Source organism: Echiichthys vipera, assembly GCF_963691815.1.
Source record: "Echiichthys vipera genome assembly, chromosome: 9".
Taxonomy (NCBI): domain Eukaryota; kingdom Metazoa; phylum Chordata; class Actinopteri; order Perciformes; family Trachinidae; genus Echiichthys; species Echiichthys vipera.
Genome location: NC_139834.1, coordinates 9,785,511 through 9,813,168, shown reverse-complemented (window position 1 = coordinate 9,813,168; position 27,658 = coordinate 9,785,511). Strand labels below are relative to the sequence as shown.

At 43.9% G+C, this 27,658-nt stretch overlaps 1 protein-coding gene across 1 annotated transcript in view; it reads left to right on the top strand.

The window, feature by feature from the left end:
* camta1a (calmodulin binding transcription activator 1a) overlaps positions 1 to 27,658 on the top strand; it is a gene marked incomplete at both ends in the record, with an annotated part of 289,669 nt that overhangs the window by 106,106 nt on the left and 155,905 nt on the right. The window contains 1 exon segment of the mRNA XM_083920379.1: positions 23,527 to 23,594. Within this exon segment, the coding sequence (XP_083776505.1) occupies positions 23,527 to 23,594 (68 nt within the window).

The following is a 27,658-nucleotide window of genomic DNA, read 5'->3' as shown; positions in this document are numbered from 1 at the left end:
GTCACAATAAAACCGTAATTGAAAGATATGCTATCGTGACTATTTCAAGCTGAGGAAAGTGCTATCAAAAAGAGCATTCCCGCTAAAAAAAAGAGAAGAAAGGGAACCTCTTTTAATTAAAAAACAGTGCTCAAAGGGGCGACCAAAAGTTGAAACTGGAGGCATGTTTGGCATGAATAAGTTGCCCCTCTCCTTTGTGTGGTGACACTGACAAATAGAGCCCCGCGTGTGAAAAGGAGACTTATCTTTGATGGGTAATGAATTCAAAGTCATGGAGATGAACGTGCTCTTTGAGGTTCAGAGGGCTTTAGCTGAAGTCATATTATCTCACTCCAACAAATGGAAGCAGCGCTGTCACATGGTGCCATCCCCAAGACTTGATTCGTCAAAAGGAGAGAGTGTGATGTCTCTCTAGGAGGCACAGCTGTACTGCTCTTGGTTCTGAGGTATTGCTATTGTGATAGCAGCTAGTACATGCGGGTCAGCCTAGCTCCCCTTCAGTATGGTCAAGTTGTGTAATAGCCTGTGTACCACACATTGCAGCCCAGGATAGACAGAGAAATGTTTTTTGCGGTAAACACATTGCGAAAGCAAAGCTACAGTACAGTGGGTGTGTTGCTCTGATGTTGTTCCAAGTCAACAGTTGCCCTAGCTGAGGACACCTGCAGGCTACCAGTGGCCAGACACATGGATATTTAACCAGTTCTTTGTGCTGAACCTTTGTGTTTTTATGACAGACACAGTTTTCAAGATGTGCACAAACCCATTTCTGCTCAATTGCTCCCAGCGGCGGCTCCAAATAGATTTAGCAATGATACTGTGAGAGGGGATAGGGAGCAGAAGTGAGAGAGGGGAGAGGGACCTAGAGAACAATGAAAAGGCAGGAAGGGAGAGTGAAAAAGAAGAGGAAAAATACTCTGAAAATGAGCCAGAATGGGATTTTTGCAGTTCAGTTAAGAAAGGCTTTGAATGTATTTGAATCACAGACTTGATCTGCCACCAGCCTATTTTTATTAGCTGCTTGACAGTGCAGCATAGTGTTGGGATTACAACCAGCGCCTGTGTTATTCAGGGTTCCTCACAGCTAAATTTGTATTTGAGCATTCCTAGCACGCCTCCGCTTCCTCCTTGCACACACTTTAATGCCTTTCCAGTTTCCTTTTTGTTTTTAAACTACACAATTTTACTGTTGTGGGTCACATATTAGGAAACAAATATGGCCACAATTAGAAATGCTTATCTTGTTCCCTATATTCCCCTCATTTTTAAGGAGTGATTCCTCATCCTAATATCTTCAGAGAATTGAGAAGATATTCAAATGAGTTCTTTTATTATGGGCAATATTAAAGCTAGGCTTTGACGTTGTTCAAATTCTTAATTGAAAAGAAATGTATCGTATCCTCTTGAGTGGAGTAAATCATATCCCTCCTCCATCCCCTGCGCGGTAGTTTATGTTATCTGTGGCTAATTCATGCCACACTTAATTTGGCCTTGATTGTAAATGTCCGGGGTGAGATGAGAGTCTTGTCGCTATTGTGCCTGTGCCTGAGTAGTACATGGTCTCGCAGGATTAGATGATTTTGAATTTCAACTGCGGTTCTCAAATGAGCATCTCTCTCATCAGATGAAAACCTCATTATCGTTGTGACAGTTGTACCCATCTGCCCCTCTCTTCTCTGAGTATAATTCAGATATTGTTTTCACCTTAAACCTAAAGTAAAACTTAGAGTAAAACCTAAATATTTTAGAGGAAGGCAGGAATGTCTCCCCTCTGCCTCTGCTGTTGACAGAAGTTGCTTTGAGCAATTTTCTTTTAAGCATCCTTCATTACTGGCAAACATGGTGAACACATACGGTGGATTTGTCATAATTAAACCAGGGCTTGGCTTGGACTTGGAGAAAGATGCAATAAAGACGACAGTTTATTTAGGATATACTCCCCAGCTCCTAGGGGCTTCACAGGGGGAACCTCCACACTCTAAATCTAGTTGCATGAACATATGAGGGGATAAAGTGGCTTTATTACATTTGTTGACTCCAAAGATCCTCTCTGAAGCTGCAGCGTATTGCATTTGTTGGCTCTTCCATCCCTGCTAGCCTTCTCCACGGCTTCTAGGATTGAATCAGACAGTGCCCAGTTCCTCACCATTGCATGGAATGAACACTATTGAATTGCTTTGCTTGTAGATCCACAATTCTAACTTCTTTAGACTATATTGAATTTGCCATCCTGGGCAATCAATAATACTAAGTTTTGCAGGCAGTATTGAACTCTATCCTCACACATCTACTCTGTGGTTGGTTTCTCCCCAATTGCTTTGGAATCTGCAGACTGTCACGCACAAAAGAACTGATTCTGAGTTGGCTTTTTAAAACAAGGTTCATAAAGCCATGGGAATTGTGCAGGCTGGACCATATAGTAAAACAAAAGTGTTCACCAGCCTAGCATGTAGTTAGATAAAATGTGAGTAGAATCATGTTCCGGCTGAGGCAGAGGAGGATAGGAAGGATCATATTCTTTAAGGTCTGTTACACTGCAGAGAAAAAAACATGAGAAAATGATCTTCTGTGTCTGTGTTTCACATGTTGAATTACTCATTTAATTTGGTAATCCAGATGGTTTCCAGCATCTAATGAGACACTGTCCAGAAGATTATTCTGTCCTCTGAAAGCCCGTTCGTGATAGCAGTAGGCCTAGAGGGCAACGGCATAGCAGTGCATTGCTGTGGCATTCAGTGCATTGCGATTCACCATTGGCCCCCTGGGTAATGAAAGGCCTAATAAATGAATCCATCAGAGTGTCTGTGTGTTTCTCTCCGTGTATCTGGGATGCAGTCAGGCCCAGACGTGCCCAGTCTCCGGGCACACAGAGGAAAGGGATGCCATTGCTGGCAGGCCTGATGAATGGGTGGCACGCCGCGGCATGACAAAGACGAATGTGACAGCCCCCATCCCGCAAAAGGGGGGCGGTTCTCAACCACAGAGGGGCGATCATGTGATGCTGACCACCTCCCATTCCTAGTTACATCCCCTAGAACCAGAGAGGAGATAAATATCAGATCATCCTATTAAGTGACTGCCTCCATACTTCTCCCCTAATATTATTCCCATCAAACAGCACATACAGCAATAACACAGGCTTACAATCGGGGCCCAAACTATACAGTTTATTTATTTTCTGTGCAATAAAGGATGAGACTACTTTAACTACCTTAAAGTGAGAGCAGTATTTAATAAAGGCACTCAACAAAATACCAGGCATAAACAAACACAAAGGAATTTATCAATAGATTTGCTTTGACCAGAATTGATGCAGTAATCTGTGCAAGATGGTAAATAGTGGAGGGGCCCGGAGCTCTATTTGGTTTTCAGCGACATTAGAGGTGGGAGGAAATTAAAGACTGCAGATCAATAGCAATATTTGTTTTATATTACTCAGGTGTCCTTTGATCGTCTGCATGAGTGAGAGACTGGGGTCTGATTTTGGTGACTGTCTCTATCAGATAGCTACATACTGTGGTCTATTAGGCAGATTACTTACACTTAGGATGGAGATGCTCTTTTACTTTTCCAAGTGCCTATCAGTAATCACTCCTGTTACAGGCCAGCTTGTTATCATCAGAGTAGAATGTTGAGAGGGTTCTTTCTGCAAATTACTCAATTTTAATTTGAATGATTAAGATAACGTGGTGTTCTGCACAGGTGCAACTTTACATAGGATAGTCTGAGCTATAACTCGGCTGTATCGGTCCGGGCTGGAATCATGTTAGTGCAACTGAAAACCTCCTTGACCTCACTTCTTCCATAGAAAGAGTCATCTCCTCTGTGGCAAGGAGGGAGGTGGGTGGGTAGGTGGTGGTCGGTTAACTACCCCCCTCTTCGATAGGCCTTCAGTGAGACGGAGAGAAGCACTGAGGGGTAAGTCAATGGGAAACTGAGATGATTGAGAGGCTTTCACTATTAACAGAAAAGCGAGGATTGCTTTCTATTGCACCCTCTTCCTTTCATGGCCTGGTCTAGTGGACAGGCTGGTGCTGTAGTCTGAACAGAGCCAAGACTTGCCTATTAATAGACTATTGAGTGCTATTGATCCTTGGCTCGTGTGACACATAAGATACAATGAGCCATAGATCCCAGTAAAGAGCCTTGTCTTTCTTTTCACTTTACCACAATTGCATATGATTATAGGAGTCTGAAGATCAGTAAGAGAGGCCTATTTTTCTGTAACGATGACCAGAAGTGCGATGGTACCCCAAGTCAAAGCCGACTGCAATTTGGAAACTTTTGTCATAAACACAAAAGCTCTCGAACAAAATGGCCACAATGGGAACATGGCTTTGCCTGGACTGAAAACTACCCTGCCATAATTTGATGGATAGGTTTTTGTGTAACTACCCAAACATGGATATGTTTCCAAAAGTGAAGATGCCTTCTCTTTGCATCCAAGGTGAGAATAACTCCAAAAAGCTGCTATACAATTACGGATAAATTAGAGGGATAATGACGAGAGGGAATGGTGGTTATATCAATAACCGCTCTAATGGTCAATTCCAGAATGCTGTCTGCTGTGTGCTAGATTTAGTGTAATGGATAAGGTGCCTGTTTAGCAGAGGCTTACTTGTCGCCAAACGAGGGAACAAACCTCAAATAGCCAAATTAAAAACTGAATAATAGATGAGCGATGCCAGGATGAGAGAGAGGAGAGGAGACAGCTGTAATTTCTACTCTTGGAGAAAAAAAAAAAGAAGCCGTGGCATGTAATTGTGGAGAATTTATAAGGCCACAGGAGAGAAATAGAGACAAGGAATAGATGCACATCCCACTATGAGAATCACCTTTACCAAAAGACACTTAATAGTGATGCTTATAACAGGTGAAAGTCTACAAAATCTTCAAAACATTGTAAATGCTGCTGTTATTAAGGTTGGCTGTCTATGTGAAAGAGTGTCTCCCTTCCATGGGTTTTATCCTCTTTGCAGAAAACAGCAGCAGCAGTCTTGAAAAGATAAGAAGGTTTGAATTATGTTGGAAGGACAGAGAGGAAGTTTATTTTGGCAGCGAATTGCATCAGAATGGTACTGAATGCTTAACAAGAGGTGCACATGGTGTGCAGTCCATGGGGTATTATTCTCAGCCTGCATATGACAAGGATGTTTGGAGGTGTTTGTCTACAGGACATGTTTAGTACCACCACCCACTTCACAGAGGGGCCATGCCCGGGTGAAGCTTTAACTCCATGTCATGTGTTCAAAGACACTCCCATCACCCCGTGCACAGAGCTGAAACCTATTACATTGTTTGACGCACACAAGAGCCGGGATCAGCCACAACATGTATTAACTGCGAGTGATGCAAACTTGTTTCTGATAAGTATAAAAATAGATCTGCACAAACAAACAACTAGTTTACTAAGAATAGCATTATGGGTAATGGGGGTGAAATTGGTTCACACGGCAGAATATTATAAGCCCCAGTTATTGTCATCTTGAGGAGTCGGCTCCTGCAGATTTTGCTAATAACAGGAGTGTGACTCATTCTGTGTTTTTAGCTCGCTGGGTTTCCACTGGGCTTGCTTCTTTTTCTCTGCACCTGTGAGAAAAAAAGGACTTCCCTGCTTGGCGGCTGGTGATGCAATCTGATATGAGTGGGGGCTATGAGATCACAGAATAGCCTCTCTGGTGAAGAGGTGAAGCTATTACTGCATCATTGAGTGCAGGTCATTTGCCACAGCCACCTGGCCCTCTGATCACTGCTTGGAAAGGGCTATAGTTACTGGTCTGGTCTCTCCTCTGTTATCCTTCGTGCTTCTACAAAGAAGTCTGTCTTAACAACTAACTCTCACAGATTTTCAAATAAAAGCATTTGTGTTTTTCAACAATACTACAAACAATACTTGTTTAAAAGATTAAAGTAGAGAGTAGAAAAAGGCTATACACTAACTTTAACACGATTATTCTGTGCAGTTGTAATAGTGGTTGTTTTAGTTTTCTAAATATAATTTTGACTGTTGTGTAGGTAAGTTAGCCAGGTGCCTGATTGCTTTTCCTTCCAGCTTGGGGACATCATGAAGAAGAATCATTACTTCTCCTTAGGGAGGTTCTACATGATGTCCTTCTTTCAAGATGCTCAAACTTGCATAATCATTGCATAACTTTCAATTAACCATAACAACATTGTTAAGGTTGTAAATTGTAAACTCTGCCACTGAGGGAAAAGAGATACACTTGTCCTCCATAACATGTTAACATCATGTCATGCCAAATGGGGCACTATCTCATCAAAGTTTTAGCGCTGTTTGGAGAGCCTGAGAGGAAAGGTTTGTAATGGAGAGACATTGAGGAGGGATCTTGACAGCATGTTGGTGAAGACGGCCTGCTGGCTTGCCAGCTCACACACACAGATGGACGGTGTGTCAAGGGAATCTCACACACGCTGATCAGAGGCTCCCTTCCCGTCCCGCGGTGGGAGGAAATGGGACTGAACGAGAGGAGGAAGAGCGGGAGAAGGAGTTAATCACCACACTAATGCTGCACTTCATCATCGTTTCCTGAGCCCGCCTGCTCACCCTCACAGCCTCTACTTGACTGTCTACACAGCGCCCCCTGCTCCTAGTTTTAGCTACGGCACTGTTGACTTGCCCACAATGAGCTTATCACTCAGTTAGACTAACTGGAACTCAAGTAATATAACATGTTTATGGAGGAAACGTGTAAAGCACCATATGAAAGTTGTTGATCCTTGAAGGTGATTTAAGTGGCCGCCGATAGAGAGAGGATTTGGACTGACCTTGGCTGTCGTGCATCACATATGTATGCAGGACAAACTGCTTTCTGTGCTTTTTCATGCATGCCTATTTGACACCAGTCCTTTGAGGAGGACTATTTATTTTTGCAAAGGCCCACATGTGGCGTGCTGACCCTGTGCTATGTTTGCACACAGGTTGTGTGACGTGTGTGTGTGTGTGCTAGTATATTTTATATTTTTTATGTGTGTACTTAGTTGTCAGTGCATGTGTGCATAAGTGCATGTAGGATGCATGCCAGGCACAGAGATGGATCTTAGGCCGGTGGTGAAGGTGAGTGAGTTTAAGCGGGCTCCTCCCTCGGGCTCTTGTTCCACAGACAGTTACAAACAGGATCTTAGGAAGTGCTGTGCTACCGTGCATGGTTAACCGTCAGCCTGGCCTCAAAAATATGAGTCCATGTGTGACTCGCATAACTCACAGCCTTACTGCCACAACCGCCCCACTGCCCCGGCAGGCACTCCCTCAGACCATAACAGCTACCACACCCTCTTCAACCCATTTTAGTCTTTTGGATTAAATACTGTGAGGTGTCACTCATGCCCACGCTAGTGTACAAACCCTTTCTCTGTCGCTGACAAATGCACCTGTTCACTCCTGTTGAGATCTTTTTGCAATGCACGCAGAGCTAATGCCAGCTTTAAGGATTTAGTGTTGCATTTGAATAGCTAAAATGTTTGCCGCTAACTTCATTTGTGAAAAACAGCTCTGAGAATCAACTGACATGAGGTTGATGGCACTCCTACACCATAGTGGCTTCTAGGTATTCTGATGATATCTCATGTGTAATCTGTTGAAAATGGTTTCCCTGCTGTTTTCTTGTCTTCTAGGCATATCAGGTCACCTGACTGTTTCTGGTGAATATACAGGGCAACAGATTTGTGCAAAAGGGGCAAAACATTCAGATGTTTTAAATGAGGTAGTGATGGTGTGTGTGTGGGTGTGTTTGTGTGTGTGTGTGTGTGTGTGTGTGTTTGTGTGTGTGTGTGTGTGTGTGTGTGTGTGTGTGTGTGTGTGTGTGTGTGTGTGTGTGTGTGTGTGTGTGTGTGTGTGTGTGTGTGTGTGTGTGTGTGTGTGTGTGTGTGTGTGTGTGTGTGTGTGTGTGTGTGTGAGACTTTGAGTGATAGAGTGACAGCCACATGACAGGACTGAGCTGTGATCACAGCTCTGTTGAGGAGACACTGGTGGCAGTGCTTGGCTGGATGCCCATCAGTTTGTCTATCTGTCTGCCTTTCTGGTCAGACTGTAGGTGCACATGCACATAGACACACTCTAACGTACCTGGCTCAGGGCTTAATGGGTGTCTGTCTGTCATACACATATGCCCGTACGCACACAGTCAACAAACTGGTGGAGGAGACGCTACGGTGCAGTGATTTCAGCTTTGGTTCCACATCACCTCCTGCTAATGGTGGTAATTAATTGATGAATGAGGTCAAATCGGAGATATCCATGCACGTCTCAATTCGGATACAACCCCATCTCATCCCTGTGTTCACCTCTCTGCCACCCCCCAAGTTGTTTTCTTAATGCGCAGTGCACCACATTCCCTCTGTGCTCATCTGCATAAGACCTTGGGATGAATGTTAACGATGTTTAATTAGACAAGACGTGGGATGGATGAGTGGGTGGAGGCAGTGAGGCCAGGGTGGTGCTGCCCCCCGCTGGGGGTAGAGAACACATAAAACACATACATAGAAACCTGCAAGCATTCCCACAAACACACTGACACACACTTGATGAACAATAAATGACCATTAAAAGGCCAAAACAGCTACAGCTGAACATGACCTTACATGTGATTGGTGCATGCTGACTTAGCGCTTTCAGCTCCCCATTCCATATTTCACCAACATCGAAGGGCATAGACCACTCATTGTTAATTCCATATAAATCAAACATTTTTTAAATCCAATAAATTCTGTACGATATTATGTAGTTACTACTAACAGCCCTTGATTATAAATCTAATTAAACAAATATTTATTTCTCACAGGCTTTTCTGTTTGGAAACAACAATTTTATGGTGAAATTAATGGACTCAAAATGAGAGCTATCAACTTGTCATGATTTAGTTTCATCCTCCTAGCTCAGCTCAAGCCCTTGACTTTATTTTAGAGTGTCGCGCTACCTCAATACTGGTCGAATGGATCGAGTACAGTGATCCCATTCAACGTTAAAACTTCTCATTATTACTTATTGGCCTCATCAAACTCCAGCTTATTAAATGATCTGGTCTACAGTTGACTGAACATTGTGACTGGAATCAATGCTAGGTGAGTGCACTGCAATCCGTGCCTGAGGCCGTCATCCTGGCTGTACATGCTTATCTCAGATATTGAGACAACTTTCTCGTCCCAGTGTGTTCTGTATAAACATTTCCAGTACACTGATCTGTGAAAGAACATCAGGCAGCAGCTTACTGTAGGGTAATCCAGTAAATGATCGGCGTGTCGTTTCGACAGTGCCGCCATTGCAAAGATAAGGGGATGCAGATGTTTCTCGCTTGCTGTTCCCAGATGAGGTGTCATTATGCAGGCTTGGTCTCAGACCTGCTGTTTTCAACCAATCTTCTCAACTGGGTGACTGACTGTGGACCAGATGCAAAGACACACTCAAATGTGTACTTTGTGTCTCTTGCTCTCTGCTGTCTCCTCCAGGCTCGGGCTTATCTTGTGGTCACGGCCAGACAGAGACACCTGCGAATGCTGTGGATTAGCAGGCTGCCTGATGTAAGGGGTTTAATGCAGTGCCCCAAGGATCCTGGGCTGAAATCAGGCTGAGTTGTGAGTCTGAAGCAAGCTCAACAGAGGCATCTCAGGGTCTAGATTGAGATCAATGACCTCTCAAAGCTGCCATATAAAACATTCAATGAAAAAGTCATTTGAGGCATGCGGGTAAACAGGCTTTGATTACAATAGAGAAAAAGGGAGTGTGTTTGTTCTCTTAAAAGTCTTGCTGAAACAACAACAAGGCTGCTTGTTCTCCTTTGTGTTGGAGATGCCACGTTGAATCTCCACTCTTAATTAATTTGGTGGGAGCGCAGAGAGGGAGCGTTTGTCACCCCTGCTCTCGCCTGTTAGTGCTATTTGTCTCTGGGTGACCTTTGATTTCACACTGCATTGGTTTTCTCCCGTTATGGACAAGAGGCGGTTTTTGCTGACAACAGAGGAAACCTTATCTTTTAAATAAGTAATTCCTCAACTGCTCAGTGAGTTCACCAGCAGCAAAATATTGGGATTGCTGAAAAGGCAGGCACAGAGGCACACTGGGGAAAAGATCTCCTCTCTATATGCTACACCACCTTTGCCTGACTCTCATTAAAAATTCCACAACGTAGTGTTTGAACAAGGTTTTCTCCACAATAGTTTATTCTATACTACAATAATGCTTTTGTTTGTCAACATGATAAACTTGTGAATATTTCTTTTTTGCCTTAGTATATAGGGGAGGCTTTAAACCTGGATTCACATTACATGCAGTATTGTTTGAATGTGTCAGTTCTTTGGCAGCCCTGTGCTTAAGAGGTCTGTATGTGAGTCTACATGGACAGCTCTTTGTTTGGCATTTTGTACGGTGTGTGACTCAGGAGGCACAGAGGGGGCAGGTTTATCGTTGTATTGTAAAGGGGTTTAGGCAGTGACACAATAGCACCAGCCAGGCCTCCTTGGCACCAGCTGGGGCCCAGAGCTTTAGTTTTTTTGGGAAGGGAGCACTGATTGGAGTGATGGCTGAAGTGACTGAGAGTTGGGACGGATGAGGGAATTGCAAGGGGATGGATGGGTTGGCACCTAGCTCTGTGGGTTCTGGCTGGATGCTGGAGCAGTCTACAGTAACACTGATGCATCGCCATGAATTATATTATACCTCGGAAGCTGCTTACTCCCAAATTCATCTTAGCAGTCATTTGGTTATTTATTTATGTGTTTCCGTGATTTGTCAAAAGAGTTCTCTTGTAAAGTAAAAATAAATAACAAAAAAACAACCTAACAAGATTAAAAAATGAGGCAGATTTAAAGTATTTTACCGAATGGGTATTTTTGCGGGTAAAACATTATGACAGCTTGAAAAGGTGTAGCAGCTAAATTCTGATGGAGTGCTGTGTTTCAGCCCAAATGTCATTGAGTGGAAAAACGATGGCGTGGCAATGTACAAAACGTTTTTCTCTGAACACCTCTTGAACACCTGCCTGGAGACCTGCCGGGATAACGCCTCATTCAATGGCTGCCTGCGAGCTGTAGCAGCTTTCGAAGATAGAAGTGATGCCTTGGGCCTTTTGTTCAACTCTGACATGGCTGTTCGGACACCTTTGTTCTGGAAGGAGAGGCCCATTCACAGCGTGCCTGGGGAACAAATTGAATCTGGTTGACAATTAATAGCTGTGCGGCATGTTTAATTAAGAGCATGTAGCCAGCGAGCGACGTGAGGGAGATAAACAGAGGAGAGTTGCACAGAGCCAGACTGGGCTCACAAAGGAGCAGGCCATTGGAGCGTCTGGCTGATCGATTCCCTACCGTCTGCAGTGAGCAGCCTTCACAAAGAGCAGCCTGCGCCTCCCCTCTCAACGGGCCAAACTTTTAGAGGGGAGAGATGTGAGGCTGATAATGCACACAAGGCAGATGAGAGTATGCAGATAGAAGCAGAAAAGTTGAATAAAAGTTTGCTCAGTGGGAAAAAAAAAAGTACAAGTGAAACCTATACAGCTGCACAGATGTTCTTCAGTGTTCGGTAGCTTCAGTTTGGTGAAAATGACCTTGAAAACAATGATAACTGGTGTTCTGTGTTCATTGTCTGTAGCTCATGTGGATGGTTAGTGTTACATAGGTGTCTGGTGTTGAGGTCTGCTGTTGGGAGACAAAACATACATGCTGGCAAGCTGGTTTGACTTCAGGCGTCTTTGACCTTCACAGTCCCACATTCCCATTATTGTAACATGAACACAAAGCGGCGGAGAGCCAGGAGAGGGAGAGAGGGAGAGCAGTTTGACAGCCTGTCTCATAGGCCAAACAATACCATCCATGGCCATACGATGCTCTGGACACACACATACATGCACCACTTCAATTAAAGAGAGCCCTCCTCCAGAACTAACAATCACATCATTCAGCGAGATGGCAGGAGCTGAGAGGAGATCAAATGAGAGCAGTTCATGTGAAGATTTGAACGATACTCTGTGTATTCGTATGTGTATGTTCTGCCTGGACATGTGCGTGCTGACAGGCGTACAGAGAGATGACAGCAACAGAAAAGGGAGTTGCAGGAATGTAACTTGCACGTGTAAGAATTAAAAGGATGTGCGTGTGTCTGTGTGTACCGTAGGAAGTAACAATAGAAGATAAAAGCACGAGTTTGACAGACAAAGGATGATCCTTTCAAGCTGACGAGTAGCTGGGGGGGGGGGGGGGGGGGTTCTGCCGGCTAATTGGCCTGAGCTGGAGATCTGGCCATCCCTTTGGAGAATTTTCAGACTTGTCTTGTCTTCATGTCTTTTCTATCTGTCTCTAGAGCGGAATGTGCCGTTCTCTGTGGATGGACAGGACAGTGTGGGCTCAATGTTTCATCCTGTTTCTCTTTCTGACATATACTGTAGTCGATTAAAGACATAATATTTTGACCTTTAACACATAGTCTGCCTCTTCTTCAGTCTGTTTGTCTGCCTCTTTCTCTCCTCCACCTCCTCAACCTTTCTCTCCCTCGCCTCTGCTCTTCCTGCCTTTAACACGGTGAGAAGGCTTCATTTTATGTGTCACAATTTCTTCCACTGTCAGAACATTCTACATTTTTGTTTTTTAAGAGCTCTTTTGCTATAGCTGCATATTGAGAACAGGCTGAAACAAACACTTTAAACTTTACATAACCAAACACAACATGACTCCATGGTCAAAGATAGCTGCAATTTTGAAGGAAGACATGTAGGTGGTTCTAGGGTGTGTCTCTGACTGAAAGTGAGAAATTGGTTTCATGCAATGGTGCTCCAGTCATTTTGCTGCATTGAATAGGAGAATTCAGAGGATAATGCAGGCATTAGTTGATTCTGGAGCCTGAAATAAATAGGCTTTCAAGCTCACATGAGACAGAACTCTGCTCATTTGTGCCTTTTGAGGAAGACAGGAGTCTCTCCTCCTCCCCTCCCCTGTCTTGATAGGTCCAGCAGGAGCCTTAAAAAGAAAGTAGACATCAGTTGATTGATATGAAGTGAGTGGTGACCTTCTAGCTTCCAATGTCAGTCCATTTATGCATGATGCCACCGCTCCTTGACTTTTGAGAAAATTTGCGTGATATCTGAGGATATAGTGCTTAGATTCTCACAATGTCTCCACAGAGAAAAATCACACCTCAATTATATTTAGATGACATTCAATGCTCTCTCAGTGGGGTTTCACTGCAATATCTTTCTCACACAAAGCTTAAGAAAGCAACACGTGTAGCATTTATGTGTGCTCTCTACATCAAATTGTGAAATTACATTTGGAGTCAAACAGACCTGGCGGCTGTTTGGTGTACAATATGACATGGCACTTCAATATCTGCTGTCTAGCAAAACAAGAGCATCTGTCAAATAGAAGACATACAGTAGAAAATTAGAGAGAGGAGAAGGAGAGAAGCACCTCCTCTCATAGGTTTGACTGTCCCTGCGGGTTTTCCCCTCTCTTTTGGTGGACAGAAGTTGGGTTTGAGGGGGAGAAAAGTTCAGCTGCAGAGTGGGGTAACAGCCTGGAGTCTCGACAGTGGAGCGTGGGTGAGGTCAGCATCATTGAGGCTTCGCCAATCTCCGTTCTCCTTGGTTGGGCTGTCGGCAGGGGGGAACAGACATCCTGCTGCATAGATGATGAAGAGGACGTGCAGCGGGGACGCCAGAGGTCAGACAGCCATGGGGCGCCAGGAAGTGAATCTGGCCGCTTCCCGCCGCGTCTTGCAGCATACCCCAATGCGTCGGTGTGCACGCACATACACATTTTTTGCTCTGTTTTACTAATGTAGTGCTCCTTTTCTTGCCGAGCCTCCAACACGTCTTAAAGTCTTGCCAGAAGTTAGAGCCTGAGGGAAAAAGAGAAAGAAGAAGAGAGAGGTGTAAAAGAATCATTGCACAACACACATTTCTCAAGGGTACAGCAGTAGGCGGTCCCATATGGGCTTTAGATCAGCAGGCACACACACATCCATAGAAACAACCATAGGGTCACAATGCTGCCTAATTATGGCTGACAAAGATGGATGAATTTCATCTCAGTCAACTTTATGGCCAATTCTCATTCAGTGTGTCCCTAACACGCCACACGCTGTATTCCCACATAAGCCTTTTTTTGTGAATCCTCCAGGTTTTTCCTGTGCTCGATTGTGCACCAATATCTCTGTGTGTTCCTCCGTCTCTTATATTTTCTGTTTTCTCTGCTATCTCTCCTGTTTCAACAGATGCACGATAATACATATGTAGAAATACAGGACGTGCACGCACAGTTGTGTTGCAGAGTAGTAGGCAGTAGCTAACCGTTGTAGTCCTCTAAGGCCAAATAATTACATCATCTCAATGAACATCCCAGACCACAGCCATGGCACCTAAGCTCAAACAATCCTGCTTCATGCCAGCTCCCTCTTTCTGGTCTCTCTCTGTCTGTCTGTCCTGTTCTTCCCTTCAGCATATGGCTGCAGCTACTCATTCTGAGGCACAGGGAAGGTGGGAAGCAAGGCGGAGTACTCTCCCCCCTCATACACAAGAAAATAACAATAATGAGAATTTCAACACAATTATCTATGTACCTACAGTATATTTGGTGAAAGATATAAAAATACTATAAATACATTTTTCACAAATAATAACATATCACAAATAATGTGCAGTTTATTAGCAGAATTAATTTCTTTCAATATGGCGTCCTCATCAGACAAATTAGCTGGCCCTGCAGAGCAGTGGGAATCAAAACTGATGGAAGATGGAACATAATACCTTCTGTGTGATTATATTAGTTACAATTTAATGATTTTTATTTTGTAAATAATGTTTTGTGTGAAATTATGTTGGAATTTAGGAATATTTATTTAAATATTTTTATCCTCTGAAAGCCCCCACTGTGATAAAGCTACTGTAGCTAATCCTGATTAAGTAACATTTTTAGTTGTTACATTGTTTTTGCAATTGACTTTTTCTTAATGCTGACCAACTGTAGGAATTGTAGGCCTACTTGACAAGCTGGCTGCTTAAAGCAATTCTTTCCTTTCTGGCATGACACTTAGTAAATATTTGAACATGCACAACTCAGCCTCCCTCCAAAGTCCCAACCTCTTCCCACCTGTCTGACCTCTGACGTGCCCTCCTGCCCTGCCGCTTAAACTGGAAGAGATGCTGTGACGGATGACAGACAGGAAGCTCGTCAATCATTTTATTTGGACCAAATAAAAATATTGGTCAGGCTTTTATCTGAAATGTAGGAAAATTTGTTATTGATGAGTTTCAATACCTGGTGGATTTATTTGACATTTGAGTGTGCCATACGCTTATTGGGAGCATTTTAAGATGACAAAAGAAAAGTGTAAAAAATGCCAGAAAGGTAAGAATTGCTTTAACTGGTTGCTGAACGCTTGTTCTGTTTTTACAATTCACAACCCACTCCAGCCCACTAAGATAACTTTACTTCATCTACAATTCTACATGTCTCTGAAACTCTTTTTTACCCATGTATATTTAAAGGCAGTTTTCTGAAATTTAAACATATCAAAGGCTACTAGGGTGAAGAAATTCACTATTTAAACGGTGTTAGCTGTGCCTTTAGCTGCATGCTACTGGCCGGTATGCTACGCAGTTTCATCTATGAAGTGTGTTTTATCTACGGACGTACGCAAGTTAACAGGGTGGAAAGAAAAAAAAATGCTGGGGGAATTGCCAATCCCACTAGTGATTTCATTGATCGAAATTGAAATATTTTCATTTTCAGTTATGACTCCCCTACCACATTGGACAGGATTGCTTTGAAAGGACCATCTGGGGAGTCCATTTGAGGATCAGGGCTTGAAGGAGTACACATCAACTGTACACTGCAGAACTGTGTTGACAATGACAGTGTCGACAACGGATGCGGGTGCACCTTGCTGGCTGAGGAACTTAATTGTTTCTTTTCTTGCTTTGAAGTGAAAGCAGCAGAGACAGACACAACACACTCAACAACCTCCATCCTGCAGCCACATCCTCGCTGTGTAGGAGCGTGATGTGAGGCGTGTGCTCAGAGCGGTGAATCTGAGGATAACTGCAGGCCCTGATGCGGAAGTAATGTGCCGACCAGCTCTCCTAGGTCTTCACAAAAATCTTCAACCTAGCCCTGTCTAAATCCATCATCGCACCTGGCCTGAAGTCTGCCACAGTCATTCCTTTCCCAAAAATGTCTGTCATCCGCGGCCTAAGGGACTACCGTCTGGTAGCACTCGCTGCAGTCATCATGATGTGCTTCAAGAGGCTGATCCTGCAGCACATTAAAGTCAGCCTCCCACCCACATTCGACCCATACCAGTTTGCCTACAGAGCAAATAGGTCTACAGCCCACCTCGAACAGCAGGTGAGCTATGTGACGATACTTAGACTTTAGGTCTTTCTTTAACGTCATCCCGGGCAGTGTTACTAAACTTACTGACCCAACTTACTTTCCCAACCCACTTGCCATTAGGACTTTCTGACCAACTGCCCCCATGCTGTTAGATTCTTATCACCCTTACAATCAGCACCAGCTCCCCACAAGGCTGTGTGTTTTTGAGCATGAGTTTGTCACTGACTTCCAGAAGAACAGTTCATACTATAAACAACTATAAATCAACGGGAACTGTGTGAAAAAGGTCCCTGCTTTCAGGTTCCTGCATCACTGAAGATCTCTCCTTGTCTATCCATGCCAACGCACTTGTCAAGAATGCAGAAAATTAACTCCACTTCCTTAGGATCATCGGGAAAACTGACCTGCAGGCGAAGCTACTAGTGTCCTAACTGCTGCTCCATCGAGAGCGTGCTGGTATACTGCATACTGCCTATCACCGCGTGGTATGCCAGCTGGTCAGCAGCAGACAGAAGAGTGCTTCAGAGGGTCATCAATGCTGCCCAGAAGATCACTGGCTGCTCACTGGCTGCTCACTGCCCTCTTTGGAGGACCTTTTTCAGCCTTTGCTGCCTCCGTAGGGCAGCCAACATACTGAAAACCCATTCGGCCCTGGGCACCAGCTGTCTGACCTTCTGCCCCCAGGTACAAGATTCAGGTCCATCAAATCACAGACAGAATAGACTCAAAAAAGCATTTACCCTAGAGTCATACGAGAACTGAACTCTGACAAACACTGACACCAACTGTCTACACTGACCATCATCTGCGCTGCAATACTTGCATGACACGTCAACTGCACCTTGACTGCACAGATGTTTATATTCTGCTGCACTTATTTATTCCCAACCATATTACTTGAATATAGGACAACTACAGCTCAGCAATGTACAATGTCCTAAAGTGCAACACTCATCAATCTACTGTTAATCTTTAACACTCATTTACAAATAATATATAATATATATATATACATACTGTTTATCCATATTTTTGACTGTGTACAGATGTGTATGTATGCATCGTATGATATTATAGAGTGTATAGAAGTGATACAGTAAACAAAAAGGAGAGTGCTGGCGGAGCAGCTGCTGGAGGTTACATTGATTGTGGAAGCAGGGAGGCGTGCAGCATTCAGGAGCGTGAGGAGGCTTCCCAGGAGAATGCATCCTTTTTCAGAACAGTCTTATGACCAGCATGCCAAGCAGAAATGTGAAGAGAGGCATTGACCAACTACTGGAAAACATCTAAGCTATCCAGGATCAATGCCAAATTGATCCTAGAACTATGTATAATGTAGGGCAGTGGATGGCTTGTCTCACTCTTCTCACCTCCTGTATGGCAACAAGGGAAACTGAGGAGGTACATAGCGAGCTAGATGGAGCAGCAGAACACAATTTTTTGACATGTTAAGCCCGTTGTGGTGGAGGTGTACGTGTGCTGAGTGATGTCCGAATGTACATTTTTTGTGAGCTCTCAGGATGATGTTCAGCCTCTGTGATGCACTTTTGGTTTTTAGATTAATCAGTTGCCAAAACAATGGGTGGATTGTGGTTGTGGATAAGGGAGAGCAGAACAACTGCTGCTCCTTCACAGTGGCGCAACAGAGTGGACACAGTGTGACTTCTGCCCCTCCCTTTTACAATGTGCCATCCCTGGGAAGCCTCATGCTGGACCTAATGAGCAGTATGCTGGAGAGGGCATCTTTTTAACCCAGCACAGGGACTCATAGAACAGCCTCACTCCTCTTCAACAGATGCCAAGTGCAGCTGTCGGCAACTCCATACTCTATTGTTGCTTACTTTCACTTTCTCAACTCTCGCTCCTAAGTCCGTTTCTGTCTCAGCCGTCTCCCTTTTCCTCTGTCCTGACCATTCGCCTTGATAGTAGATCCACTGCATCCTAGAATATTATGAGCCATGCTCAGACAATCTTAAGGGCTAGCTAGAGGTTACAGCTTGCTACTGTAAAATAGATTCACTCTACCTCACTACTTTCCCCCAGCTTAGAAGAGTAATACGGCCATATGAGATTACATAGATACAGTGTGTGATACATTATTGCTAGTGCATTAAGAATTCATGAAGCATAAACAAAAAAAAGTCCAAAATGATTCAGCAAAGGCGCTTTTGCTTGCAGAATCAAACCGAAGCCATCTTTTTTAATCACCATACCTGCACGCCTCTCCTGTTTTAAATGCATTTATCATTGTCATGGGAAAAAAACTTCAAACTTTGTTCCTCCTCTCTCCTTTTTGATTATCCTCTTCCTTTTCAGAAACTCTCCCACCTTCCTTTTCATCCCTTTCTTTAGCTCCATTCTCTATCTCTTCTGTGTCTAATTGCATTTGAATTTTTTTCTGGTGTAATCTCGTGATAGCCTGGAGCTTCAGCAAACCCATCCACCCCCACCCCTCAAATCCCCACCAGTCCATTTGCGCCAGGCTCTGGGCAGGTTTGTTTCCTGGGCTGCCCTGGAGGAAATATCAGATGACCTGGCACACCACAGCAAAACCCAGGTCATCAGGGAGGGCTCCTCTCACCGTATCCATCCCATGGCCCCCTCTCATCCACTTCCTGCTTTCAAGTGCAGGGCAAGGTCAAAGCTTTGAGGATGCATTCCCCAGACCTCACCGCAAGGCAGGCTGGAGGCGCTGTACTCTTCTTTCTTCCCAGACTTTGCTCCATCTATTCTTTCGCATCCTCCTGCTTTCTCATATTCATTTCATTAGCTCAAGCTTTTACTGCAATCAATACTGTTGCTAAAGTTAGTTTTTCTAATATAGCGATTCATTAAGTGCCTTTTCATTAGTGTCACTATAGAGCACCAGTATAACTGGAATAATACTGTAATGGACAAACATATCCTGTAATTGTTGAATCCTTCTTTTTGTGTGATGAAGATTTAAATGGCTGAGCTCACAAAGAATGACTCATTACTCTGTTTTTACATAATATGTCTCGTACATCTTGGGTTTTTAAAAACTGAGATTAAGTTCTCAGACAATGATGTAACTGGTATTTTAATGTGAGGGTGGCACAAAAGGGAATGTACTTCAGTGTTTTGTCCTCCCAGCTCTGTATCTTTTCCACCTCTCATTTTCTGTCAGCTTAAATGCGCTGTGGATGCAGAAGGAGACGAGAGACATTATGAATGGTGTTTAGAGACAGGTGTCTGATGCGTCCTGAGATAATGCCAAAAGACTCCTATCTGTCCTTCTAATGGAACAGCGACAGTTGTTTCAAGTGATCAGGTCTGTCAGCCAAATGCTGAAGCCTTGGTCCTCTCAACACCTCTCTTTTCTCCCATAAATCAAAGTTGCTAGTGAGAGAGAGAATCAGAGGGAACAACAAAACCATCTAGCCCCAGGTCATCCAGGGACAGTGAATCTACCATGGAGTACCTCCATCAAACACTGGCTTCGTGTTTGACTCACTTTTGTGCAGTAAGAACGGCTGAGGGTATGACGAAATCCATCTGATAAGGTCTACGAACTGTTGCTTCTAAGACTGTCATGACCACTAAGTTTTAGACAATCCAGATATGAAACAAGTCAAATAGTGTTTATTTTCTGAGGGTTTACTGCTCCTGCTCCCACAACCCCCTTCTTTGGTGCAAAGAAACGAAATGGGATGAATATGTTAGTGTCATCTCCAATTTCAAATAGGTAGACATTTCAAAAGCTGATTCTCTCTGGAGAAAATGTTGTACCTTGAGAGTGAAAATATCATCTGAAAGGCGAGACAGTAAAAGCCAGTCATCTTAAAATGAACATTTTCTTATGGTGGCTTCCCTTTTCACCTCAGCGGTTATGGGAAAGGGAAGAAAAAAAAAAGAAATGAGAGTGAGTGGGAGTCAGTCATTCATTGGAGAAGGTGTGTGGCGGATATGAGAAGAGAGAACTAGAAGGTAACACGCTGATGAGTGCAGGAGTGACACATCCTGAAGAGCATGTTAATAATGTGCCAGGCCCAGGCAGGTAACCAGTAATCAGGCCCTCAAATTGTAACACGGAAGACAGAAACCCACACACAAACACTCAGCTCTCCATCTCCATCAGCCCTGAAACTGCTAGACTGCTCCGTCATGTTCTGGGGCGGCCCCCTGTGCTAACAGTGTGTCGCAGCTTTTGCAGAGACAAAAGAAACAAATGAGATGGCTGGGTTACAACAAACAGCTCCGGGTTGTTCTTTCCCCTGGAAAATGAAAGGCCCCTTTTTTTGCAACCGCCGTGTCAATTAGAGGAGGTATTGCTCATACTTACTCTCTGGTTCACTGGTAGCTTGCACTGATTGTTATTTATTTAGATCAGGCTTTGAAGGGAGTTTGCCTCAATTTAAGCTGTGCTGAATACAGCTCTTACTGGTACAGTGTATTTCAGCAGCACCTGGAGATAAAACCCCAGCTAAGATCATGTCAATGGGGAGGCTGAGGCATAAAGGCAGGAAGTACAAACACAAGCCTTCCACAAGCAGGATCCTGACCTAGAAGGTAGAGCAAGTTAGGAGCTGTGTGTACAGAGGGCCTCTTCTGAATATTTCCCCAGTGAGGGAGAGCAGGCCAGAGGCACTGAGGTCAGCAGATAGAGTCCAGAGCTCATTGACAGCTGCTGGTTTGACTTTGATGCACCATCAGTGTTCAGCACACCACTTGCCTGCTCCCCCCACCCCTCCTGCACTAACCCGCAAGCGTGTTTGTTCAACCTGAACGCACGCTAGCCTCTCATTATGCCGCCCATGCAAACTTTGTCTCTTTGCAGCTGTTTAATGGCTGCACGTCTGTTTTTGTTTGTTTCCTCACCATAAGATTATTGCACCTTTATGGTTGGTCGGGGGGTTGGAATAATCCCTGGCATCTGTTCAGAGAGGGAGGGGTGCGCAAAGAGCCAGAGGTAGAGGCTTACTTCTATTTTTTTTTTTTTTTTAAATACGAGACCATGCGGCCCCCTATTTCATCCCCTGCCACTGAGACTGGGGCTGTGTCTGTTTTTTAAAGACAAGAGTGATGGAAGGGGCTATGTGCTAACAGGCACAGAGGTCACTGAAGGAGCTTCCCGCTGTCGTTTATCCCTCCCGAAAATGAGCACAGAATAGAAGGGATTAATCTAATCACTGCCGCGTTAGCCTAATTTACTTACAAATGTATGCAGAGAAGTAACTTTATTGTGACCTTAATAGTCAAGCATTATTTTTTCTTTCCCTGCGAACATTGTTATTGTTGTTGGCACAGCTAACAATACACTTTCTCTCAGGGCTGTCTTTAACTTAAAGAATTCTTAGTCAACTAACGCTCATATGATTTTGTCGACGTACTGATTAGTTGATTTAATCGACAGATCTATAAAACAGAGTTTCTCAACAAAGAACCATGCAAACGCACCACCATAAATCTTATGTTTACCAGAGATGCACTCTTTTCTTGGAAATATGTCATTCAGCATGTAAAAATGGTAAAAAAATGACTAATTGACAAAATAAATCTCAGTTGACTAAGACCAAAATAACAGATTAGTTGAGGTGGCAGCCTTACTTTCTTGAGTGAACAAGATTATTATTAAAAAGGTTGTGGATTGGCCATTGTTGTTCTTTTCTTTGCTTTATTGTTATTTTTCTGTCAAACAGCAGAAGTTAGAAAGGAGAGGAGCAGCCTAGAGCTCCTCTTGACAGCCTCATCCTCTCCCTATCTTTTTCTCAATTCAAGACTCCATCTTGTCATGGCTTCACTGCCTCCGGTCATTATGGCAGGAGAACAGGAAGTTAATCAACGCAGCATTATCTCCCAGCCTGCACCTGGAGGCAAGGGTGCCAGTCATGCTACCACCCTCTCTCTGTTGGGACCCCCGCCAGCTTGGGAACCCCTCACACCGCAGTGCCCTGCAGCATCCCTATGGGCTATCGCCTGTGTGCTGTGCGTCTGTGCCAGGTCACACTTGTGACACAGCCTTGATGAGCCAATGGGAGCCTCCTTGCAGTGTTGCATAGTTTAGAGTGTGTGTGCATCCAAGAAGAAAAGGAGCAGGGAAAAACAACTGGCTCTGTTTTTGCGATCGCTTTGTGCCGCCACATATGTCTCATATTTTTCCAGCTTTTGCTGTAGAGAAAGCTGATGTATTTGGAGGCGTTATTGCCCCATGTGGAAAGGCAAAGTAACAACATAAACCCCCTGAAGGAGGCTTTTTTCAAACTTGAGGACAAACCAAACAAGACAGTATTTTGAACAACATATTCACACTTAAAGGTTTGTTGACACTCCAACATGAGGAGAGATGTACATACTTTGAAACTGAATGGACGATATTTTTTTTTGGAAAATGGCAGCTGGTCTGTCCTTGTGTCTCGCTCTCTCTAACAGTCTGAGAAGCCGACAAATGTTGTTGCTGAAGAGTGAATTGCTGGCTGTCGCTGATAATCATTAGGTTGTCTAGCAGCATCCAAAGTGCTTTTATTTCTGCCCATTAGTTTGGTGAGAAAATGGCCGGGTATGGTCTAGCATGTCCCCCCTTACACAGACTGATGCAGTAGGCAGGGTGAGCATGGGAAACATGAAAGTGTTTGAAGTATCTTTATTTATACTAATGGCAGTTTAGGCCTCCTTTAACTTCGGTGTCTATAGCATCTCTTTGTACACATCTGACTCCCAAGGATCTAAACCGTTTTCTGAAGTAGCTGTACACATGCATGTCAATATTGTGTGATTGGCGTGTAATTATTATTCAAAGGTTAAAGAGTGGATTGATCCATAGAAGAGTGTCAAGGGCAGATCAAAGGGATTTGGGGGAGGATCTGACCAAAAACGTTAAAAGCTGTTCACTGTCAAACACAGAGGCATCAATCTTTCTGAGAGCACCTTGATGTCCTCAGAGGAGAACTTGATCAAAGCTTTCGTAACAAAGATGGTCTCAGAAGATGATCTGACCTCAGCGGCATTCCACTTCTATCTTTCACTTTACTTTTACCAGTCTCCACTTACCTGCCTGAGCTCCCTGGCACTGCCCCTGTTTCCGTCTTCCCTGTGTTTGTGCTGCTGGTTAGACTGTCTGAATATCAATGAAGTAGTCTCAACGATGTATTACAAACACAAGAGAACAGTGATTAAAGATGACATATCTAAGCCTCACTCCCCTTCCCCTCTCCTCTCTTCTCTTTTTCACAGGAGATCGCAGCTTACTTGATAACATTTGAAAAGCATGAAGAATGGCTAACGACGTCCCCTAAAACAAGGTAAGACAATTACACTGCTGCCCTCTTTTAAAACATTAGTTATAATTCATAGCCCAAGTGCTACATTCAGGGAACCAAAATTTCCATTTTTAGTTTTACATATTTTTTTGCTCGTAGACCATTTCCCCTACACACAGTTTGCAACCTCCTTCAAGTTCTGTGTAGGATGTTTCACATTACAGGCTGCTGATGGCTGTTCACAGAAGTTTACAGTTTGCGGATATATTATAGAATATTAATTTTGTCTAATAATTGCCTTTTAGCAAGCCAATTAACATAACATGCACTGGTGCAGCATCTGCTTTGAATAGTGTGTTAATGTACTCTTATCTGTCTGCACATTCACCACTCAACTAATAACACTATTGAAGCTGGAGGTGTTTGTCAGGGTCAGGCGTTACACCCACATGTGGAACAGAATGCCAAGAGCCACTGTAATATTTAAAATAAAATAGGGTTGCCACCATTGCAATTAATTTATTTTGTTAATGCATGCAGATACATATAGGGCCAATTTGCAAATACATTTTGCTTGGCTTTTCACCAAACACATGGAATTTAATGTCAGCTAATTATTCAGGTTTGTGGAAGCACTGGCCGTGATGTAATTGTATAATCTCACAGAATAATAATTAATAATGCATGCAGCTTTGTAATAGCATTTCTCTACTTTTGACAGCAGTGGACAGCTCTTTGTTTGAGTAGCTTTGGATAATCTCTTCATCATGGACAGCTCTGGGATTGACATACTTGGCCTCTTTTCGGACTGACTCGAATTTTACTGTTGCACAGACCACGCAGTATCTGCACCGCCACAGCAAATGCAGCCTTTTAACACAATGTCCCCTTTACTAAAGTTTACATTTTCATGCATTTGGAATCAGCTCAGTATGTTAAACCATTTTTTTCTCTTTTTCTGCAAGCCGGACTGGCTATGCTGGCATTATTAGCAGTCCTCATCCATGTATAAATGGACCCTGAGCTCACTGACATAAAACCCATTCCTCTCGTCCCTCTCCCTACCTCTCCTCTCTTCCGCTGCCTCGGAGGGACATTGATAATAGTTCTGCATAAAGACACTGCCAATTAGAATATATTATCTGGTGTAATTATGGGGCAGAAGAGCACTGAACTTACCTGTTTATTTATTTATTTTTATCAAGAATGTCCTCTACTCTCCAACTTACCAAAAATTAAAGTGTTAGGAGTAGTTTAAACAGGATAGTTGGTAGTAAGCCCCATTCCCACTGAACAAAAGAACCTCTAACACCCACATCTGGCTTTCTGCTTTAGTGGCATTCCTAGGCCAAATAACTCTGCAGTAGTCCCAGGTATTTATCGCCAGTGATGGACACATGACACCTGGGGCGGGTTTCATGAAGATAAACTTTGACTTTAGCTTCAGTCAAACTCCTAGTCAGATTTTAGATGGATGTCTGAATTCATCTGAACAACATGGCTCTTAGTCCACAGTTAGCCTGGGAGCAGGGTGGCCAACTTTTTAGGCTTGAAATTGTTAAAAATGAATAGTCTAATCTAGCAGCATGACTGGCCCCCAGGTGGACACACTAATGTCCGCCTCTTCTCCGGTGTGCAGCGATGACCCGGCTTCAGGTGGTGAATCCAACTTGAAAGTGCCACAAAACCCTGCACTTTACAGCAGGAATAAACATGTTTACAGCTTATATAGCTAATTTCCCTGTCAACGACAACTGTGCAGAGGGTGATTTTTTTATATTACTCACCAGTACAATTATATTAGGGCGTAATATAGGTTTAATAAGTTTAATCAAAATCATTAAGGGCATGGCCACTTTGAGTGATAGGTGGATGCCGTCACAGGAGACTGTAGGCTTCTTTTGGTCCACTTCAGCTACATCTACGCTCCACCTCTTTGCCCATTTTTTGATTAACTGGGAGCAGGCGGTGTCAGGGACGGCCAAGATGGTAACGGATGGAGCCTCCCACTTTGACCTTCATTTTGGCTCTCACCAATGGGTTTATACAGTTTATGCCTGTGTCGCCTACATCAGTAACTACTGACCTCTTTGTCACCTCAGCCACAAATTTGTTTTTGTTTGTCTCTGCCCAAGTGGCACTCGAACATTGTTCCAAATTAGTCGCCACCAAGTTTGAAAGAGAGACTGAAGTAACAGATATAAAAAAGGTAACCACCAAAACATTGTGACTGCCTCCATGCTGGTTTCTACTGTTTAGTTACCCTGTTTTTTGGGTTCTCTCCAGTGCTGTTATCTTGCTGTATTATGATAAATGACATTAAGGAACACATACAAAAGGTTTGACAAAAAAAAGAGAGACTGTGACGGGTGCTAGAGCATTACAAATGTCAGAGCACTGCTTTCCTCCAGCACAACACAGCCTAAAAATGACACTTGCGTGATATGTGAGAGACTTTTGATCCAGTGACTTTCTAGGCAAATGGTCCTCAGGATGCTCATGGCCACCGTCTGTCACCACTGGCTGTCTGTACAGAGGTCTCAGCTGGCTGTGTGCTCAGGGATTTCACCCCCATGTCATGTCTCAGTGCAGGTGCTGATATCTCAGCAAATGTGTCACCAGGGAGCAGCCCCTAGTGTATACTTGAGATCACCTGACAACAACAACACATTCCATGTTTTAGAGGATCATTGCAGGACAAGATGTGTGTGTTTCTAGACAAGAGAGACAGGGAGAGAGGTTGTGGTTGAGGTTGGGAAGTGTTTGTGTTTTCCCAGATGTCAGTGAAAGGGTACAGTGTAGTGATGGATGTCGGGGCCAGGAGAGGTTGCAGGGAGTGAAAGGGTGCGTCATAAATGTGTGATTGATGGGAGATGATTGATGGCTAGCCTCTATATGAAAAGCTTTCTGCTCAAGGTCAGGGGTGAAAGGTCAAACTCAGGACACCTGTGGTTAAGTGCTGCCTTATCATTTGTCATCACACATCTTCGGTGTGTATGTCGGTGGTTGTGTGTACATGTGATTGTGGGTGTGCTGGCCACATGTCTGTGTGTGGGTTGACCCCTGTGGGGAATAGGCTAAGTAGGCTAATTCTACCCCTGCCAGAGCCTGTAGACAGGGTCAGCGGGACATGATGGGAGGCAGAGATAAGCAGCAGGGTCATACACAGAGAGGCACCGCACTGCATGGCTGCACCGCATGCGTGTAACAACTCTGACACATGCAGGTCGTAAACATGGGAGTGGGCCACAGCCAGAGCTCAAGAAGCTGACGCTAGCTGTTTGACCAAGGTGACACGCAATGCAGGACATGCCCTGAATAGAGATGGCATCCTGTCAACATAAGGAAGATGAGATGAAGTGGACCAATTTACTTGCATGCACAGATGTATTTTACTTGGCTAATGCACATCAGCCAGGCTCATGCTGTAACAGTACAGCCAGTGCTGTCTTTTGTTTGGATCTGTTTCTGTTTGTTTATCATTTTAAAATCTGAAGCGTGCCAGGGGAGAGTGGTGGAATGCTGAGTGATTGATGTGCCTAGCTCTAGTAATACACATTCCCTTTCAGATAGGAAGTGCAACAGTGCTTAAAATCAATACCAGTGTTCTCCCACTGACTGCTTGAACAGCACTACAGCTAATTCAGGCTGCACCTGTCAGAGCTGGGGAAATCTTTCCCTACTCGGGCCTTACACTTTAATTTACACCCACAACCTCGCTGGCTTCCATTTCCATTAAAGGGAGAGCCTGGCATTATGGCTTTAATGAAGGCCGCGGCCAGACTGTGATTTAAGATGGCCGTTACCCCACACCTTCACTCCACAGGAGGGAACACACTTAAAGGGACAATTAGGATTTTCCTCTCTTACATCCTTCCAGATAGCCATACTCATTCTTTTCATTTGCCTTTTTAAAGATGTGTCCATGATGCTGATGGGATCTGAAGGTGCCTGTAGGAGGAGAGAGAAAAGAGAGGGAAGGCACTGACATTGTAGTTCTAAATCTGGACAGTAACATTTGATTTGACCTCATCATGGGCGTTACATTGTACTCCTGTTGAGAGCAGGCATTCGTTGTCCATCATAAATGACACAAATGTCTCCTT